The 21,830-nt window shown below is 40.4% G+C and overlaps 1 protein-coding gene across 1 annotated transcript in view; it reads right to left on the reverse strand.

Annotated features, from left to right (window-relative positions):
- Positions 1 to 583: 583 nt before the first annotated feature.
- Positions 584 to 21,830, reverse strand: part of LOC140228550 (staphylococcal nuclease domain-containing protein 1-like) — a 28,814-nt gene continuing 7,567 nt past the window's right edge. The window contains exons 4-20 of the mRNA XM_072308783.1: positions 21,566 to 21,647; positions 20,791 to 20,948; positions 19,799 to 19,890; positions 17,995 to 18,156; positions 17,140 to 17,246; positions 16,738 to 16,828; positions 16,064 to 16,186; positions 15,131 to 15,297; positions 14,147 to 14,330; positions 13,288 to 13,429; positions 12,673 to 12,782; positions 10,724 to 10,912; positions 8,319 to 8,451; positions 7,951 to 8,147; positions 6,934 to 7,041; positions 5,442 to 5,693; positions 584 to 4,732 (exon numbers count right to left, since the gene is read on the reverse strand). Coding sequence (XP_072164884.1) covers positions 4,667 to 4,732; positions 5,442 to 5,693; positions 6,934 to 7,041; positions 7,951 to 8,147; positions 8,319 to 8,451; positions 10,724 to 10,912; positions 12,673 to 12,782; positions 13,288 to 13,429; positions 14,147 to 14,330; positions 15,131 to 15,297; positions 16,064 to 16,186; positions 16,738 to 16,828; positions 17,140 to 17,246; positions 17,995 to 18,156; positions 19,799 to 19,890; positions 20,791 to 20,948; positions 21,566 to 21,647 — 2,363 coding nt within the window. The 3' untranslated portion in view covers positions 584 to 4,666. The remainder of the gene's footprint in view (positions 4,733 to 5,441; positions 5,694 to 6,933; positions 7,042 to 7,950; positions 8,148 to 8,318; positions 8,452 to 10,723; positions 10,913 to 12,672; positions 12,783 to 13,287; positions 13,430 to 14,146; positions 14,331 to 15,130; positions 15,298 to 16,063; positions 16,187 to 16,737; positions 16,829 to 17,139; positions 17,247 to 17,994; positions 18,157 to 19,798; positions 19,891 to 20,790; positions 20,949 to 21,565; positions 21,648 to 21,830) is intronic.

The following is a 21,830-nucleotide window of genomic DNA, read 5'->3' on the forward strand; positions in this document are numbered from 1 at the left end:
ACTTAATTTGCACATGGCTGAAAAAGTGAAATCAAAACAAATCAAACTTTAATTCCGTGACTTTGAAGTCTGATGGTGATTTAACTTTTCACTATTTTGTTTAGGCTGATTTTACTATGTTTATTAGCTTAAAGGGACTGTACAGTACTGGCTGAGGTGAGGATTCAGGTTTATAACATTCCTAAGTGAGATAATGAGAAACCTCTTATGGAATATGAAAGAGCATGTAATTTTATGAAGGATTCAACGTTTATTTGATGAAAATTGGTTTTCAAATGGCCGAGATATCCAAAAAAGCGATAATTATACAAGGCGACAGGCCACGTCTTTGTATTAGGATCTCTGTTTCACCTTGTTTTTGGATATCTCGGTCATTTCGAAACTGATTTTCATCAAATGAACTTTTTGATTCCCCTTAGAATTGTACGCTCTTTGACATTTCATGGAGTGGTTTCTGAATATCTCGCAAAACGTTAAAAGCTAAATCTTCACCTCAACCAGAACCGTAGTCTCTTTAAACGTAACAACAGGGTAGAATTTCACACCAACAGACAAGAATACTGACCACTGGGGTAAAACAATGTTTATTATTTAATCAATCTCAAAGAGCTTTATTTCCAAGTTATGTGATGCTGCAGACAAGGAAACAAATCATTAATATACCATTAATGGGACTAATAATAATTTCATTACTATAGAACTTAAAATGTATTCTAACTCTTTCTAGAGCCCTAGTAGGGTGAGATTCATAAATTCATACACATCTGCAACATACACTGTATAGAGTACAACTCCAAAAAAAAACAACAAATAAATCAAAATTTTGAAATTCAAAATTCACAAGTAAAATTCATGGCATGAAAATTGAAAGTGAAGTACCATATGAATGAGATTATTCAGAGAAACAAAGATAAAAATATAGCAATGGCACAGCATTACTGTAAAGACATAACTTCATTTGTTCAGAAAGAGTTGATAAGAAGTGCCTGTATGCTTGAATATAATGATATTTAAATGCTTTTTCCCCCTCAATACTTTTAAAGGAGAAGTAGCCCATTAAAATCTATGCTCTCAAAAAACAAAACTTGCATTTACTATGTGGATTGGCACACTGTTGCAAGTATTTTGTTCAATGCATTGAAGTGCATAAAATCAAAAACAATAGAAATGTGACAAAAGCTTGAAAGCTTCAGGCCATGCCGTGATTAATGTTGAGTTGGTCTTGCATTTGTGCATAATAATCACACACACACAAAAAAATGTTGAAGTGCAATCTCACTATAAAGAATTTTGAATCAATTTCAAAATGACCCCTATAATTAAATTCAACAAAGCTTTAGATAGTCAAATTAAGCACCAACACTTCCTTCAACGCAAATCTTGTGCGTTACTGGTAACCAAACTTTAAGGCCGGTGCATGACCACAACTTGCCCAGTTTGGAAAAAGTTCAGGAGTCCTTCTAAGACATTCTGCTGTTTGTGACCCTTGTAAACACATAACCTATTGTGTGAAGAGCGCTGAACACTATACACCTACTGTATCAACTCACTACCACTGTGAATGATGATACATCTTGGGAGGTCAAAAAATTCTACTAAAAATTCAACATATTCAAACATGTTTCACCAGCAGAAACATTTGATGGTGTAACCAATCTCCATACCTAAATCATAATCATAGACATTGTATATTGAACCACTGTTTTACTACTTTCCAACTCGATGAACTGTATGTGTGTATGTTGGGAGGGGGGGGGGGGGTAATAGGGTACTCTCACATAATAATTGTATATGTACTTGTACAAAGCTTGTTGTAACACAGATGCCCAATCAAAATGAATTGAAGTTGGAAATAGTCATTGTATAGATAACAAACAATAGCAAGTCCTCAAGACATAATAAAGTCCCACTTTTCTTGTAGAGTCCCTATTGGTCATGGCATAGCTCACTGTCCCCTGAACTTTGTGATGTCATAATTCATAGGCTTATGTTCTATCCATTGCTTGTACTTGTCACAGTACTTGTACCACCCTTGGTGCAAACAAGAAACTATTTCAAAACTGCTCACAATAAAATTGTGCAAATGTGGCAAAAGCATTGTGAACACCTACACAACATATTATGCAAGGCTGTGATTTGGCACATACCACAAATGAGCTCCTTCACATCCATGGAGATCATGGTTGACAAAATTTCCAGTGACTGGATCCTGCTATCTTGATCGCTAAAAACAATTACACAAATAATGTTTCAGACATATATTGTGCAATATAACACCCACTCAGAATTAAAATTCCGGATTGGCAAAAGTGGTGCCAACACATGCCCCCTTCCACAGTCCACACTGTAGTAGAGGCACGGACAAGCTAACTGCACGCACACTAGATGGGCACACCAATGTTCTCTAAAGGTGGGGCGAGATCTGCACAGATGTGAACAATGCCAAATACAAAACACAACGTGTGTACATGTGACCTGCATCGCTAGTGAGCATGGACGATCATTCTTCTTGTTGCAAAGAATACTACTTTGCCATACTTATTGTGGCTCTGAATTACTACAGTGGATTTTCATGTGGATTTTAACATGAAAAGCAGAATAACACAGCATCATACAGGATACAAACTCCGCAAATTTAGAGGGGGGAAAAACTAGATAACATCACTCGTTATAATCCTTCGTTCGTTGGGATTGTGTACCTTACACACAGCTGTCATGGCCAGCACAAAGTTGCAATGTGGGCCAAAGTCAACTAAACTTACTTATCAACTCAACTAGTCTCAACTAAACTTAATAATGCATGCAATATTCTGAATTTTCATGACATACGTGTATAATGAATCTTGAGTAAACATTTGAATTCTCTGCATCAAATAAATGTTGGATCGTTCCTGTATGGACCCTACACCACAAAAAGAAATGCCCTTTCATGCACAAGTAATGAAAACGATGGCCGCTACTCTTAACAAGTTGCTTTGCATGTTCAAAAACATTAACACTAACCAGAGGGTCAGTTTTTATTTCATAAAGGCAAAGTACCCAAAATGGGTAATTTCACTTCTTTAAATTCTACAATCACTTGAATTTCCATGATTTTGTAATTTACTGTTAATAATACTCTTGTGGCTTCTGAAATACACACAGCACAGCACATCCCCTTCATCAGTGAAGTGCAGATCAGCTTAAGTTAACCCTGCACTCAACAGATACCTTGATGTCAAGCTTGTCTCACATCAAGAGAGAAAAAATATGTTGCATTGCTCTCCTTGCATAAGGTTAAAATGCTAATAAAATTCTAGACATAAAATGAAGCAAGACACCTCAAGAAAGGGCCTTGAACAATTTTCATGCAATGACACATTTGCACACGTTGATTTGTTTCATGTTCAAACAAAGATATGCCTGAAAGGGAAATTATTTCTTGAGGCATTGTTTTACTTCCCCTTCCTTTAAGAAACTGATTTAAAAAAATATCTTGACAGTTACATAGACATCTTGAAGAAGCATAAATGTGACCTAAACCTACTTATTCGTGGTGAACAGAGAAATAACTCCCTGTCGACAAAAGTCTCTAAAATGACACACAAGATAAATGTGGAGAACGAATGTGGATACACTAATCTTTGCTAATTCATAGAGCGCTTTCTCTTTCTCAAAGCTTTACTACTTCAGTTTTACTTTGCATACACCTGACTGAAAGAGAAAAAGAGGTATATTCATCCCAAATGTGACCACATGACTGATAATACAAAGATACGTATGTGTACACACGGCGAGATCACCACTACAACTAAACATCTGTAAGCCCACTACAAGTACAGTTGACATGAAAATATCTTGTCGTTACTCTTACAAACTACCTTGGAAGCATATATCGTTATTTTTTTTCTTCATATTTCTTGTTAATCGACTAAGGACTTCATTCAATTTGTTAAGAGTGAACTATCTTCGACTTAAGCATGCTTTGCAGGCGAAGTCCGGAAAGAGGAGAGCAAAGTGGATGGGACATTGACCCCACACAGGCATCACTTGGGGTTATGGCATCCCATCAAGCTCCTTTCACTTCCACTTTCAACACGTCACATCAAGCTTTAAGAAATATTCCGGTGGCGTGTGAAGGCATGTCAAAGATAAACTCTCTGCATCAGTTATGTGCCACATGAATAAGGTGGAACACACACAGATACACAATACATTAAAATAATAATGACGATAATGATAATAATTGCAGGTGGAAACCTGAGATAATTGTCAAGAGCACTGATGATGATAAGATAATGATGATAACGCTGAATAAATCGGCATTAATCTTTGAACATATCAATACATCATATTCACGAACCTAGCAAAAGAAGGAGGCAGTCAAACTCCCTAGAAAAGGAAGCATGACGGAAGGCTGAAAAGAGTTATTTTCTTTGCAAGAGGGGAGACGGAAATGCAATTACAAAAAGGTTCAAAGTCCTTTTTTGCATGAGCCTGGAATGTATCGATAACCACCTGCAATTATGCAGACATGCCATGAAAGTGAGTGTGACCCATACAAAAAGGTACGGGTCTCGCGGAAAAGAAAAGAAGAAGGAAATGAAAAAAGAAATGAAAAGAAAGAAGCTCGACGATTCTCTACTCCTCTTTCCGGACTTCATGGGGAATGGGCTGCTGTTGCATTTTACCCCGAGTAGCCGAACTCCCTGGCGTCGTCTTCGGTGATATCGCCATAGCGCCACAGGTTTTTCTGAAAAGAGAGCAGATGGCAAAGATATTAATGAGACTGTTCAACTGTCAGGCAAAGCCACTGCATGGCTCAGTGTAACTGTGCCCGAGGCTGAAGTATATAAACTACCAGTAAGTTCACAATTCAGTCTAATTTCTCAAATTCCACGACAACTGAATCTGAAGTGTGCTAATAAATATCCTAAAATCCCCATATCACAAAAATGAGGAAAATGAAACCACAAGCGAGCACTATCATTTCAACAACACAAAAATCATGTCAACCCAAAGATAAGGGTAAGATCATGTATTCACAAAAGGCTGGTAATTTCGTGTACAGATATTTTTGTGTAATTTGACACTTAGGCTATTGTAAGTGCATTAATGACTGCCCATTCACTCTGTAACTTTATGCCATCAAGATAAGGTGGCGATATTCTTGCATGTTCTTACCCCGTTGAGGACGAGTCTCGGGTATACTCGGGCAAGCGTCTATGGGAAATGCGTGTTGTAGCAAAATCAAACCGTCCTCAACGGGTTAAATTTGCAGTTCAACAGTGATTCATGAAATATAGAAAAATAACCGCTTTTACTGTACCTTACAACAACAAAGAAATCATTGGTGGTTTAACACAGACTAGCAAAAGCTTAGGAAGTGGGGTGTAAAAAAAAAAGGAAACAACCAACATGACGACAGACAAAAACAGAAGGAAGGAAACATCTGAGCTCACATGGGCTTTGCGGGCGACCTCCTGTGCCTTGGCGTAGTCTGCCACAAGCTTGGCCAGCCGCTTCTCCCGCCGGGGCTCCGCCAGGAGCAGGCCCTCCTGCAGGAGTCCCTCAGCCACGTCCTCCTTGGGCTCCTTGGCCGTCAGCAGGGTGACAAACTCCTGGCCCACGTTGCGGTACTCAACATTGGCCAGGTAGGTGTTGTTCAGGATGGTGGTCTGCAGGGCATCCAGGGCATCCAGCTTGGCATCTTCCTGGAAAGGTTAAGAGGGATGGAGGAAAAAATTAATTGACAAATACGATATGATTCACAGTGAAAAATGTGTTGAGGCACTGTAACAAACGTGTACAGATATTTAGAGACCCAGTAACGTGGGGATACAACTGAGTAGGAAGGCCAACTCAGCTCGGATATAATTCCAGAATACCCATTACGAATTGTGTATAGCTTCACCACTGATCTCTGTGTAAGCACACACAAGGCCAAAGAATCTCGACTAGCATCGACCACTACCAATAAGTGTATGCTTCAATGCACAGATTTGCTGACCAGTGCAATTCGTATGTTTTAATGTACCACAGTGGGCAGCAAATGATTCAGGCAACCCATGAATCCTCATGCTACAAGGTCTGCCAATAACATAATCAACTAAATAGAGGTAGGGAAACTGAGAAAGGGGTGAGGGTTACAGAAGAGATTAAAACTTTTATGGGGAGCCAAAAAAGCTGAGGACAGAGGGTGTAGTGAACTTTCATCACTACGTAATGCTGATCTCAGATTAGCTCAGCTCTACAGGGTATTTGAATACCTAAAGTGTGTTGTTGTATGGGCATTGTGACATTGAGAGAGAAAATGAGTTCACGAACAGTGCAGCACTGTACTCTTTGTGAAACACATCAATGGATCTGAAAGAGACATAAAGCCCCACTGCAGGAATCTCTTCACTGTGCCCAGTGTGTGAACATTCAGTGAAAATATTTGGTGAGTATAAGGCTTCCTGTTACATGGCAAAGAAATGAAATAGTCTCGTTTTGGGGGTCTTTCAGACACATGCAACATTAATGTGAATGCCACATATGCTACTTAAAACTTTAGAAATAGAATTAATGAAATCCCATTTTTTTAAAGATGTTAAGCTACCACTAGCATCTGGCGTCTAAAAAAGATTCTTCATGTTCCTGTCAAACGTCATGACTGGTTGACACTGTTCACTCAATATAAGTTGCCATCTGGGGGTAAAGACTGTGGAGTTGGTTTTATTCATCCAATTTTCTTGAGTTTATACTCAGTTCTTCACATGAAAAGAGACAATCTATGTTGGAGCGATGTGGCTCTCTAATGCAAGGGTCTCTACCCTATGTCCTAACTTAGGGATGGCTGGTTTTGCCTCTTAACAGAGGGGCAACATTAACAGTATCACACATAACATACATATCAGCAATAACATGGGGGGGGGGGGGGAGAAGGGGAGGTATCCATGCCCCTGCACTCACATCCTTGGGTAGCTGGACACAGGCGAGGTGGTATCGCTTGGCCTGGGCGGGTTGGGTGTGGTAGCCAGGGGGTAGAGTGGCTAGGCTAGCTGACGAGACAGTCTCTCGCTATAAGGTAACACAAGAAATGAAAGGGAAAAATCTTCAGTCTGCTTGAATAATTAGATCTCCAGCAATATTATCCAGATTATCACTTTCAATCTTCTGGAACACAACATAATTTCTATTCTAATTCTATGAATTCTGTTACAATGATCAATATTATCATTACTTTCTCTCTCTTTTTTTTTTTTTTTTTTTTTTTTTTTGGGGGGGGGAGCAAACTTAATTTAATCTTTCATCTTTGTTTCATATTTCAGGAAACCACATTCTGCTCTTTTTAATCATCTCTGTATGTAAGAATGTGAATAAACATACAAACATATAAACTGATGAAGTGTCCCTGTAATTACCAGGGGTTTCTTGCATATCATCAATAAAACAAATTTCTGTTGCCCATTATCTCACAATGAAATACCACAGAGTAAGCAATCATGTATCACACTGCTGTGATTTGGTATGGGCTGGAAGTATTTCACAGAGGGAGTCACAGTGACTTTCACATAGACAGATCAATTCCATCACTTCAATCAACTGCCTGAAGAATGCACTGTATTATACAATATAAACACACCTGCACTAAAATGAACATATTCCACTTCCCTCAACATGCAAACATTCACCACAATGAAATATGCTCAATTATTTCTTGAGTCTCTTAATTAGAACACCTAAGTTCTATGACAGCAAAATATGAAACTTTGCATAATTCTACAGGAGTAGCAATTGACTTTCACATGATTGCTGAAATTAGTACATGTATGAGCAATCATTAAATGTAAATGTCTCAAGGAATCTTTGCTGCAGGAAGCACTTTTCCATTATTCTTCATACATTGTAATCATCAGCCTTTGTGGAAACCTTTATTGCCTTCGATGTTTTGATCTGAGAAAGGTACGCTGGGCCCGGCTTACTCACATTGCCGAAGTCGATGTAGAGAACGGTTACTTTATCCCTGGATGAGGCTCTTTCCACCCGGGCCCTGTACCACTGCCCGTCTACAGCAAACTTGGCCGCACACAGCTGTCCTGCCTGGGGAGTGTAGGCTCCAGGGAGGGGCGGAGAGGCTTCCAGCTCCTTCCGCAGCTGGTTCATCAGCTGCTCAAACTTGGGTCCTGGGAGGGGAGGGGGGGGGGGGGGTGGATGGGGTGGAAATAAAAAAAATGCTTTATCAATGCTTTATCTTCAAATTATCTGCCTAGGCTTTGAAACACTTTGCATCATTTTCATGTCATTCAGTGCATAAAGCTAAGTGATTTGTCTGTTGACTATGAGGAATTACTTACCGGATTCGACCATTTGAGCATAGAAATCCAGTTCCTGCCCCACTTCTGTAACGCAAATCTTGGAGTAGTTTGTTTTTCTTTCAGTCTCCTCCACCACTGGCGTGTCAGTCTGCTCCACGAATCCCTCCCACACCTGCAAGATGAAGTACGATACCAGTCCTCTCATCATGAAGAATGCATCCATAGAGCACAGTCAATCCATGCATCTCCTCAAGCCATAAAGTTCTTTGACCCCAAAACTAATATTCTCCTTACTGCAAGACAATACTTGGCTCCCAATACGGTCCACCACAGAACTTTGACTTTAATGATGATTTGACATGCAGTCCAACTGTGTAAGGGAGGAACTCTAGGTCCCCCATGCTAGTGAAATGACATTTACATACCTGCCAACATTTCAAGACGAAATATCTTACTCGTGGATTGCAAAAATCTTATTTTATATACAAACTGAAGTTAAAAATCTTACTTTCGGTCAAATCTTCAGAAAATACACATGGAAGGTATATCTAAATATTTTTTGAAAATCTGATTTCTCTGACAGAAAATCTGATTTTGCTATTTTTATCTTAAAAAATCTTACTGAATCTGATAAAATCTTACTAGTTGGCAAGTATGCATTTAGCCAGTCAAATGCCAAAGAATCACATGCTAACTTTCTAACCAACTACTGGTTATCATGTATCAGTTGGGTTCATGGTACATCAATGCATTAACTTGTGGACTGACGTCATTGTAAGTAAATGTACACGGGAGCAACAGAGAAAAAAAAAAGATGAAAAGAGAGTAACAGAACAAAAAGGGGCAGAGAGGAGAGAGGGTGGGGGGATGGGGGTGGAGGAGGGGAGGGGAAGGGGAGAAGGGGAAGAGGGGGAGGGAAGATGTGGAGGGGGAGGCAGAAAGGTATCTGTAAGCAAAATGGAAGGTAAAAGAAAGGAGATATGGAAATGCAATATACATAGTTTGGACAAAACTTTGAGAAGGCAAGATAGCAAGTATTGGGGGAGGGGGGAGAAGAGGGGTGAAAGAGAAAGGGGGAGGATGAGAGAGAGAGAGAGAGAGGGAGACAGCTGACAGAGCGGGAAACAAAGTGAAACGAAGGAGAGGTGTGTGCAACTCAGACTAACGAGATGTTGTTAATCACATGTCACAATGAACTGTGATTTCATGCAATATGTTTGAATGGATTTTTTATTGTTTGTCATCACTGTTGCAGCAAGCAAGAGAATGCAGATGATGATAGAATGAAACAGGTGCCTGTGACCAGCAGCAAGTATAGGTGAAGGGGGAGGCAAAGGTGGCATCAAAGAAGCGAGACAGTTATCAACACCAGTCAGTCATGTAACTTGGGGGTCTTACGCCACACCTGCAGTTCACTAAAGAGAAGTAGGCCTTTATGCACAAGTACAGTGTACTACATATTTCTGGAGCACAACTACCATGGAGTGTGGTAACGTTAACCCCATCCCATAAAAAAAAAACATGTGTTCACAAACATACAAACAAATACAGGTACACATAGATTTGGGAGAAATTACATGATAACATTACCATGTAATATCTAATTTTACCTATTTGTAAAATTATGAATTTCTGTCTTGCAAAGCTGTTCACTCAAACGTAGTGTGGCTACTCAAGGCAATCTACTTGGCACAGTGTATCAGACCCAGTAAGTGAAAGATTGACGGTACCACAAACACATTGTTTTTTTCCTCTCCTAATAACGGCCTTGTCCAAATCATATCACAGTGCAACACACAGTAGTAAATCAAATCTCTGCTCCGTTATTCATTTCATGCTCAAAGCTACATCTTGTATGCACGTCACTCTAAAGCCCATTCTGTGTTGACCATAGAAAAGTGCTTGACCATAGAAATGACCATAGAAATGACCATAGAAATTACCATAGAAATGTGCTTAAGTGATGCAGATGACAGTTAAATCTTTCTGCAGCAAGCAGCAGAGATTTTGAACACTCACGTCCTGGTTGCTGAATTTAAACTACAGATGTCACTATGGCGAACGGTATGCATTTTCACTTGACCTTTGACCCCACGGCCTAAACTTTCTCTAGAGAATCTTTACCTGGTAATACAGAGTACACTATGTTTTGTGAACTACATCTTCAGATGTTTGCAGAGATTGGTGGGGGGGGGGGGATACTGAAATTTCAGAATTTGACCTTGACCCAGAGCATGTGCATCCACAAGAGGAAAGGCACAGCTTACATACATATGCCAAGTGTATTTCTTTGAGATCTTATGTAACTATACGCCATCACGACAACAAACAAACGAGAACACAACTGCACCAATGGTACATAATGATGCCCCTCAGAATTGGTTCACTTTTAAAGAGCTCCGTAGATTGTATGGCTATCGAGTAACCAATCAAATCAACCGTACCTTGAGCTTCGCAGTCTTTGCCTTGGCCTCGGCGTCGGCGATCTGGCGGGCATAGTTACTCCTTTCTGCCGTGAAGTGCATCTTGGAGAGACCCTGCTCAACTAGGGATATGGAGAGGTTGACCCCGTCCACAAAGAGCCAACCGATGAAGTTGCCTCCCTTGTCCATGCTCTCGACCTCAACCTCAACCTGGTATGACACACACGACATCATCATGACCAATGATATATCACTAACTCTACACACTCGCTCATTAAATTGAAAAATGTAAAGTATCATCATATTAAAGATAATATAAAGTTTTGGTATTACCTCAAAAGTTTCCCTGAATTTCCTTGTCTTAGTTTGTGTTTCAGGTTAAAGTACCTTTCATGTAACTAACACTGTGAGACTTACTCGCCCCAAAGTGCTCTCATGTCTTAGTAATCATTCAATAATGGTTTCGTACCAGAACCGCCGCCGTACGACGGCGGCGAGGTAGTACACGTATTGTGCGAGATAACTGCGACCAGCAGCGTGCAGCCCCATACGCATACTGTGTAGCTAACTGCGACCAGCAGCCCCATACGCATAGCTAAATGGGGCTTCGCATTGTAGCTTACAGGATCATGACAGATTTAGTATCGCGGGTAAATATCAACTTAAAATCCAAAAATTTCTTCAATTTGAAGACTTACCAGTTAAGTTGAAGTGTTTAAAACAGGCTTTGGGCAACGTTTCGTTTTGCCAATAGTCCCTTTCTGTTCGAATTGATGACTGAATGTGACTCAGTCGACAGGACCTTGGGAGAGCTACACTGAATTGACTACCAGCGCATGCGCACACAAACATCTTATCCGTTCATGGATTTGAAATTTGTTCGCATGTGATGTGTGCGTATGCGCTGGTCGTAGTAATCAGTGTATGTAGCTCTCCCAAGGTCCTCTCGACAGAGTCACATTCAGTCATCAATTCGAACAGAAAGGGACTATTGGCAGAACCAAACGTTACCCGAAGCCTGTTTTCAAGACTTCAACTTAATTGGTAAGTCTTCAAATTGAAGAATTTTGTGGATTTTAAGTTGATATTTACCCGCGATACTAAATCTGTCATGATCCTGAATGCTACAATGCGAAGCCCCATTACGCTATGCGTATGGGGCTGCTGGTCGCTATGCGTATGGGGCTGCTGGTCGCAGTTAATTGCATGATTACTAAGAAATGAGAGCACTTTGGGGCGAGTAAGTCTCACAGTGTTAGTTATATGATAGATACTTTGACCTGAAACACGGAAATTCAGGGAAACTTTTGAGGTACCAAAACTTTTTATTATCTTTAACGTATCTATGTATACATAGGCATACATGAATACATAAATGTATGTATCTCACATCCCTTCTGCATTGTTCCGACAGACACCCGACTGCAAATTTGTCCTACAGACAGGACAGATTTCTGCACATCCATATTGTAGCAATTTAGGCTACACAAGCAATGAATGGCTCCCAATAGCTTGGCTGCACATGGGTTTGATTTATCGTCTCCGAGAGCTAAGTCAGGATGCAAAAATGCGTTTCAGAAAGCATCCTGATATAGTATATTTTTTTCTTGGGCATTTATGAAAAACAAAAAACAAAAACAAAAACAAAACTGCTCTTTGCCTTACTCAGCAACTCTTCACAGCATACCTGCTTTACCCTTATAACATATCTAGGCCAATGGGGAAATATATTGCGCTTTTGATAAATTTATTGTGATGTGTCCTCTTCTTCTTCCTTCTCCTTCTAGTCTAAGTGTGAGCCATCAAAATGGTGTAACGTCATACTTTTGTGCAATGTGCAGTGTGCGAAGGGAAAACATCCTTGTATTTCCAATGAGCTGAATCTTTCATCCTCATACAGTACTGTAAAAACAACAAACAGACAAAAAAATAATAAACAAAAATGGTCAAACATCGAGTGTCTTCCTCACCTCTCGCTGTAGACAAGTCTCTTTGGTGTATTGCAGGGCCTCATCACCAAAAGGCTCTCCCTGAGTTGGGCCACCTGGGCCGGTGCGCGCCATGCGGGGGCAGCTGATTCCTACAGCATGTTGAACATACAGAAATGTTACACTCAGCTAATAAGTCTCAAAGCATACATTTTCACGTGCACTTAGTAATCATTATTTTTCATTAGTACCGTCATTAGAATTTCATGTTTGCTTGCACTCTCATTAAAATATCCAGTTACTGGTTTTGGGAGGACAGTGCAATCTTGGCTTGCAACACATGAATTCAAGAAAATCTGAATAACACAGGACTGATGATTGAGGTCAGATACAGGAAAGCACTGTGTCTATTTAGGACTGATACCACTGCTTTTTATAAAAGACACATATACCTTAGCAGTGACACTGGTGAAATTGGTATTGCTATTGAAGACAGAGTGATAATTGGGTAGACATCTTTCAAGACCATCTTGAGCAGTTTTGCAATGGATGTAGAGAGTGTGGGAGCTACACAGACAGAATGGACAGCAAAGGACAAGTAGGACAGGCTTGGAGGCATGGATAGAGGACTGGGGTCGAGGGATTCATTACACTCACCTGCCAAGAGGAATGTGATAAGACAGGTGTCCTTGGGGAGGAAGAGGCGCAGGCGGGACCCGCTGGCCACAAACTCCACCACGGCCTCGGTGCGGCCGGCTCGTTGCAGGAACGGCAAAAACTGCTTGGCCTTCGTGGCATCCTACGTTGATTAAATGATGTGCAATGATGAAAAAAAAAAAAAAAACTTATCTGATGACACAAAGACACAGGAGTAAAAAGGAGGGGATAGACAAGCTGCGATATGAATTTCTTCATTCAAAACATTCCATTTCTCTACTGCTTCACTGAATGCTGAATCCATGTTAAATTTTACACAATTCTCTTTGACAGGGATTCTCAAGTACAAACAATGAACGTAATCCTTGTGCTGAATGCATGGATTTCTGTGCAGACAAACAAAACAAAATAAAGAGTGAAATAAAAGTGACAAACCATATCAATCCTAGCATGTTTGCACTTCCTATTTTGTCTTATCTCTCTTTCAAATCAAAATCAGTTTGTATACAGCCTCTCATTCTTATCATGCTGGTAAACAGCACTCTGACTTTTACATTCAAGCTGAGAAGATATGAAGTAAGAAGATTTCCCCCCCCCCCATTTTTGTGGCAGTTGCTTTAGGCATTACATTTTACAACCGTCTCCAATCTTTCATCATCACAAATGTGTAACCCGGAGATCTCGACAAATTAATATTCCTTTCTCAATGCCGACATTGTTATGATCAAGAGACAGAGATAGAGACAATGACAGAGATAGAGTGAGAGACAGAGACAGACAAACAGAGATATAAAATCAAGAAAGGGGGATAAAAACCTGGCACCAGCTCTTCAGAGACGGAGTAAAGATGATGACCTACCCCAGAGAGTTCGGCGACCCTATGAAGCGGCTGCTCCTTCCTGCTGTGCAGTCCCTTGACGTTCTTCTGCGCCCGGCTCTCCGCAGCCAGCAGCTCGTCGTAGTGGGCTGACCGCTGGTCGTCGTCCTGTCGGTATCGCAGCACAGTGGCCAGGCCCTTGCTGACCAGAGCCTCAGCCACATTACTGACCAAACACAGAGACAAATGATGACCATGACAGATTAGACCCTCTGGTACACTCTTTCACTTTGAATAACAGTTTCTACAACCCTTTCATTTCCAGCTCTTTTGTTGACCCTTTCATATTGCCCTACCCTGTTGACATCCTTTTTGTCCTCAGTACCTCTGTACATCCTATTGCAGAAAAGTGGCTATAATCCTTATTATCACGTCTTTTATAGACGCTTACATATTGCAGTACCGTTGTGATAACCTTTTCATTCTCAGTACCATTCTATGCCCATACATTTTGCAGAACAGCTTTTATAAGCTTTTCACTCCCAAACTTTTTTTAGACACTTTTAAACTGCCATACGATGTTCAGAACATTTTCATTTTTGGAAAACAGTTACTATAATCATTTCATTTCCAACTGCTAATGGTGACTTGTATTTCACAGAACCCTTTAGGTAACCCCTTCATTTTCAGTACCTCTGTAGATTCTTTCATTTTTGCAGAATGGTTTCCATTCCCCTTTTATTCCAAGCACTTTTGGAGACCCTTTTCAGAATCTTTGGGACCCTTTCATTTAGGGTGCCTATAACCCTATTATTCTCAGCTAATGTGCAGGCGAACATATATACATTCTATCATTCTAGGAAAAATACCTGCCAAGTTCCGTGAAAATTTGACCATTCATTTTCAAGATAAAAATGTTGAAAATGATGTAAGAACTTGGTCCCATCCCCCTTCACTGAAAACTAGGTATATCTCGCCCCACTGGACCTCTCTGGATCGGCTCAAAGGCGCCATCGTTAAACTCACACTTGTCCAATGGTGATGGTGGCACAGGTCTTCTCCGGGTAGCCATCACTGGCAGGTTTGATGTAGTCCACTGAGATGTTCACCTTCTTGCCGATCAGCTTTTTCCTCAGGTACTCGCGGGCCTCAAACATGTAGGGGATGTCATACAGCGGCCTGATGCGGCGATCCTACAACAATGTTCACAGGGCAAACTTTTATTTTAGACAGTGCATTGTGGGGAATCGTTACATTACTAGTACATGACATCAATTTCAAGATTAACTTTCAAGAGAACAAAATTCATGACTATGGAAAAGATATAAGTAGGCCTTATCTGATGATGTCCTCACATCTTAACAGGCAACTTCAAAGGGTTACTCTAATGGGCCATCAAGTCAAACAGTACCATGTGTTTGTGAGTCTAATCCCAAAAGATGGGAGTATGTACAATATATGCTGGTACATGTACTTCACTTTAAAAAAAGATAAACATTTCTCGCTTTCCAACTTTTCAAGTAGTACACAAACATAGCTAACTTAAGTTGGTGCAGTGAAAAGCTGTGAATGTAAACTAAAGTTCAAATTGAGAGAATTGCTCTGAAATAATGTCACACTGATAAAAACTTCTGTTCACAATCACAGATTATTACCCATGTCACGTCAAGTCAGACAATTTCATGTTACTACTTGATAAGCTGCAGCAACAGGAGCAAGGATTTCACACTTTGATGAAGAAGTTTCACGAATCAGAAGCAAAAGTCAATTTTTCACAACCACAAAAACTGCATTACCATACTAGACACCCGAGCCCCATGTTGTGAAGCGCTACAAATAAACGCACAGCTGGTTATCAATGGTTACACCACTGCTACAAACTTATGGGGGAAAAAAAAAATCACCAGCAACTCATGTCAAAGAACAAGGAATATCCATCTAGGAGGAATGAACACCAACCTTAGGTGCATCGTCTTGGTTGGCAGGCAGTCGCGGGGGTCGTATACTTGACAGCGTGATCTTGCGGAATGACCCGTTTTCCAGTTTAACAACCAAGGCATCTGCGTTCACAATCTCCACCACCTAACAGAGGAAGAAAGATGCATAATACCTTTGAAGGTGCAGTAGTTTATCATCCAGTAGTTGGATATATCTCCCTGGTTCAAATCTAGCATCGGCAATGTCTCTCCTAAATATTAGCCAATTTTATCAAGCAATTTTCTATCGACCCTTCTCATGACCAGATACTTGGATGAACGTGAATGCCTGTCTGTGATTATATTTCTTTGAACACGAGTAGAGGTATGTGACCACACGATAATCTAAAGAAGACCGCAGAAGTAGAAATTGTTCTCTGATATCAACATTCATATGGTAAGAGATACCAGTGGATATGGCCATGAACATTTCTGAGTGAGATAAAAATGTTACTCTTGACATTTTCCACCACTGGTTAGTTCAGAAAAAGCAGTAAAAGACTTATTCTAACCTGCATTTGTCACAAATGACTGGGTCGCACACAGTAAGAAGGCTGTTGATGTGGCATGGCAACAGCTGCATTATTGCAGGAAGCTTGAGACATATCATTTTTTTTTTCGGGGGGGGGGGGGGGGAGGGGTGGTGCTCTGGCTTACCTTGCCAGTGAAGTTCTTTTCTCCGATGTCAACAGCCGCTGCCGGTGGGGTATAATTCTTCCACAAACGCAATCTCTTCTCCTTTGCCGCTCTAGTAGGGAAAATGCAGAAGGGAATATGAGTCCACTATTGGCCTGTGCCATTGCACCATTAATTGTACATAATTAAGAAAGGAAGAAAGCAGAATAAAACATGGTTATACATGTCATTTACAACAATATTCACTATCTTCACTTTAAACACTTGGATTGAGTGGAAATTTGAAGCAAACCATCTTGACAATAGTACACCACATCCTTTCTTTTAGTGTGGGTACAAGGGGGAGTACTCTACACGGACAAAATAGCAAAAAAGAAACAAACCCCCTTTTCAACGACAAAATGACACTTGAGCACTTCTTACTTTTCTGCAGCCCTGAGCTTGTCCGCTCCTGATGTCACCACTCCCATGCTCCAGTCGACGCAGCGGGCAAATCCCTCTTTGAGCAACAGCTCGGCAATGTTGCTATTCTGTGGTTTGCAAGGACAGAGAGAGGCATGGGCAGAAAAAGGTCCCCAGGTAAGTATCCACCAGTAGCTCAATACATTGACTATGTGTATTTAAATTTTTCATTTAAAAATTAGATGAAAATATACCTTAGGTGAGTTTCCTACAACATTTTTTTTGTTTTTGTTTTTTTCCTTGTACGTGATCAGAATTGTGATTTATTGAGTATGGTTTTCATGGCTGTAACGAAGCGCAAGGCTCAAAGGTACAAAGTCTTTTGCGTGTCGGCTGATTCCTTGAACAAGGAAATTCACTGGAAAGTCTCAAAACACTGTTCTGGAAATCCATCGTGACAGATTCTTGAGGTGATTATTCGAGACATGAGATTTGCTGGTGAGCTGGTGGTAGATGGCGGAGGGAGTCTACTTGCCCGGGATAAACCTGGAGGAGTGGGTGGCTCCGATACCAGGCCTACCGTGCTTCACAGGCTTGTACGTGATGCTGAACTCACTGAGGTATTCACAGGCATTTTACAGATTTATCATAAAAGTAACATATGATCATTCCAGGATAATAGTGTGCAGCAAGTTGACAAACAAATCATGCATGATTTTACTACATTATATCCAACAAATAAAAAAAAAAAACCCAAACAAACAACAACAACAAAAAAACAACAACAAGAGAACAGTTTGTTGAATGTTATTTACATGGGGATCATCTTACCGGAATATTAACACGAGTTGCAGCTGAATGAAAGATGGGACTTACATTGACAGGATGCAGGACGGTTCCAAGGAAGTTCTGGTTGGACACACCTTCCAGGACGACCTTGACCTCTCGCTGCAGTAGCCTCGACTCCGTGAAGAACTTGGCCTGGTCAGCGAAGGGATCCGCCACCTCCACGTCCCCCTCCCTCTTGAACATGGGGCACTGCGCGGCATGAAGAATAGGAGAGGTTGCCGGGAATCGGGTTGAGGGAAGAGTTGTGAAAGGGGAGAGGGGCGAGGTATTAGGAGTGACGGATGGGGGGGAGGGGGGGTACATACAAGCCAGTACAATTCACAGAATGTAATGGGATAGTAGAGGTTATCAAATGGGTTTATATAGGTGTGAGTGCGACAGACACACATGATGAAGATAGACAAAGGTGGGGGAGGAGACAATAGATGGAAAAAACATAGAGCAAAGACAGGTTCAAGTTTTATATAAATGACACTAACTCGCTGAACTAACAGCAACAAAGTATGACAACAGAACTATAAGGAGCATGTCTGGAAAATCTTCTAAACTCTTCTTACGCACTCTGTTCTGATTTTCAGATGGCCCCTGTGCACTTGTTTATTCTATCATGTGGCAGGTCACCTGACCGTGTCACGTGACCTGTGCACGTCTGAGAGACAGGGTGCTGCTCCAAACCAATGGAGCCTGCAATTCCTATCCCTAGGGTGCAACTCATCATCAGCAGAACAGTGTATTTTAGTCTATTTAACTGAAGTGAAACAACTCAAGGAAAGTAAAACCTGTTGGCATTTTTAACAGAATATTTTGATGAAGTCAAAACCAAGCAAAATACAAACATTAAAATTTGCATCCCAGCAGCTGCATCTACACACAGAAGTCAGTCGATTAAAGTTCTTGAAATATCCTTTGACCACAGGATTTAAGAAGTGACATAGCACTAGCCAATATGACCCTTGCCTGTCTTACATTTGAATTTCACTCATTTGCAACAATTTGGTCCATAGACAAGCCTGGGCATCCAATGATAATACTTTGCAATGTTTGCCTTCCCATTAAAATCAATACCTTCTCACTATTACATCATTTTCCACGGCATATACCTTTTGAATACAGAGCAAAATGATGGTGCAAGTTATGAATAAACTTTATATCCACACACCTGCCTAAGGACATTTCAGGTTAATACTAAATAATTAAACCGTGGTCCGCATTAGGCTTAAAATCACCCTTATTTTGTGAATTTAGACTGTGTGCTTACCGTAAGTAAAGAAGTGTTGTCTGATGACTTGTAGCGGACTTCTGAGATAATACCGTGTATGCCATATATTTTAATTAAATTTTGTAATAAAAAATTATTTATAACTATTTCACTAATTTAGAATTTCATACCAAGTAGTTGAGGTTCGAATTTGTGATTGAGAACCACATTGATAGCATGAGAAAGAAAAGTATCTTAACTTTCAAGACAAAAATGAGTAATTTCCCTACTGTGTTGTGACAACAATGCATTTGCGTCATAGGAGACAATATTTCTATGAGTTGTTGATTTTGCGAGTAGCGATTGAATCGGGGGCGGGGGGACTGCAAAATATACAACGTATAGAGTATTCACTGATTGCAAAGTGATAGCACAGGGAGTAAGCAAAATCCAGTCAAAGGCCTCAACACATTTCATAAAATCAAGGTCAGAATTTGTTAAATTGTTTTAAATTCAGTCCATGGGTTATGCAAATTTCAAGTGCCTGAATGCTTCCTTCTCGCCAATACTCTGGTGGGCTTGATTTGAACCATGTTTGTGAATTCATATATCCAGGGTGTCCATCACACTGACCTTTATCCCTGACAGCATGACCGTGATGTACTGGAACGAGGGCAGCAGGAAGGCACGAACGGTACACCCATCTCTTACATGCTCCACGATGGCTGTTGAGGAAAATAAAAAGTGCTGCATGTTAACCCTCATTGGCGGGAGAGGAATGTTTTTGTTTTTGCTTGTTTTGTGTCGGGGTGTTTTGGGTTTTGTTTGTTCGATTGGTTGTTTGTTTGCCTGGTTCTTTTTTTGTTTTTTGTTTGCTTGTTTGTTTGTTTGTTTTTGAGGGGGTGGAGGATGGGTACATAGCATCTCTCCTCTTCCTTTTGTGCTTAAAATATTCAAAACACATGTACCCAATCCCTGGAATAAAATCTGGGCCCTGTTGCAGAAAAGTTGCAATCAAACGTAAGTCAGAAAATCAAACGTAAGTCTGTGAAAACTCAATTCTGATTGGCTGATATCTGACTTACGTTTGATTTTCTGACTTAAGTTTGATTGCATCTTTCTATGCAACAGGTGCCTGCATGCATACTGTTTTGAATCAAATCAATCAACTCTGTGGTCACCATTCCGGTCCAGGCACCTCTGTCCAGCATGCACACACGGTACACTCCCAACTACAATGGAATTTTTGTTTAGTCTTGTTTTTCTCACCTCTTTCTATCATAAACAGAGATCAAATTGGTGACTGCAGCTACGTTCAGACGGTGATCCTTAACTTCTGAGGATAAGCTCGTAGTTTTGCATACAACGCCAAGTGTAGCATGGTCTCTTTTGTCACGAAATGACAACTTCATGATGAAACTGTTTTTTCATTCAGTAAGCGCTGTCAATTTTGTCAACAAAATGACAGACTTTGTGATGAAAGAGACAACACAACACTCAGCACCCCACACTACACTACAAGCTTATTCTCGCAGTTAGTTTGTCCTCAAAAGTTAAAGATCACTGTCTAAATCTAACTTGAGTGTACCTTAAAAGGATTGGCATTAGGAAATTGTGTGACTTACCGTCGAGAGGCTTCTGGTGCTGGGAATCCACCAGATGGCGAGGATTCTCTACGGCCCAGCTGATCTCTCGTATAGCGTCAGGTGCCTGCTCCTTGGCCCACTTGCCTTTCCCAGCAGCCTTTGCGAGATCTTCCAGGTCACACAGGCGTGACTGATCACTGAAAAGTTGAGGGATTTTTTTTAGTAGAAGACCAAAGTCCAAAATCAATGACTGGTTATGGAAAAAGACAATATACACACTGTACATATAAAATTACAGCACTTTTATTTAAATTGGACTGTAAGTTGTTTGAAGGGATGGTATAGTGTTGATTGAGATGAGGCTTCAGGTTTCCAACTTTTTTCGTGAGATAATGAAAAACTTTTAATGAAATATTAAAGAGAATACAATTCTAAAAGGAGTTCAAAGTTTATTTGATGAAAATTGATCTTGAAATGGTCTAGATATCCAAAAACAAAAGAGGTCCCAATACAAGGCGGGACCCATCTTTCATTAGGACCACTTTCTTTTACTTTGTTTATCTCAGCCATCTCAAAACCGACTTTCATTTAAAAAAAAATGAAATCCTAGAATTGTATGCTAATATTTCATAAGTGGTTTCTAATTATCTTGTAAAAAGTTAAAATCTGACTCCCCCCCCCCCATTTAAACAAAAAACTTTAGCATTCTTTTAGACAATCTATGCGCAGAAACTTACCCACGATTGTAAATAATTAAACAATAGTTTATGTAAAATGTAATTTGTTGTGCCTATGATATGAACACTGTACTTACTCGCTGGGTTTTATGCCTCCTCTCCTCACTTCAACAAGTCCTTCTGACACTATTCCCTCAGTTACATTCTCTGCAGTGGTGTCTGTGAATGATGAGGTAGGTACATTAGCATATCATATACCATTTTGCTGGTTACAGTCTACCAAGTCTCTACAAATCAGTGATCAACACATTGCTTTAATAATAAGTGCACTGCAGGCAAAAATATATTGGTATCATCTTCTTTCTTCTCTCTCTCTCTCTCTCTTTTTTTTTTTTCCCATGC

This window comes from Diadema setosum, chromosome 5 (assembly GCF_964275005.1).
Source record: "Diadema setosum chromosome 5, eeDiaSeto1, whole genome shotgun sequence".
Taxonomy (NCBI): Eukaryota; Metazoa; Echinodermata; class Echinoidea; order Diadematoida; family Diadematidae; genus Diadema; species Diadema setosum.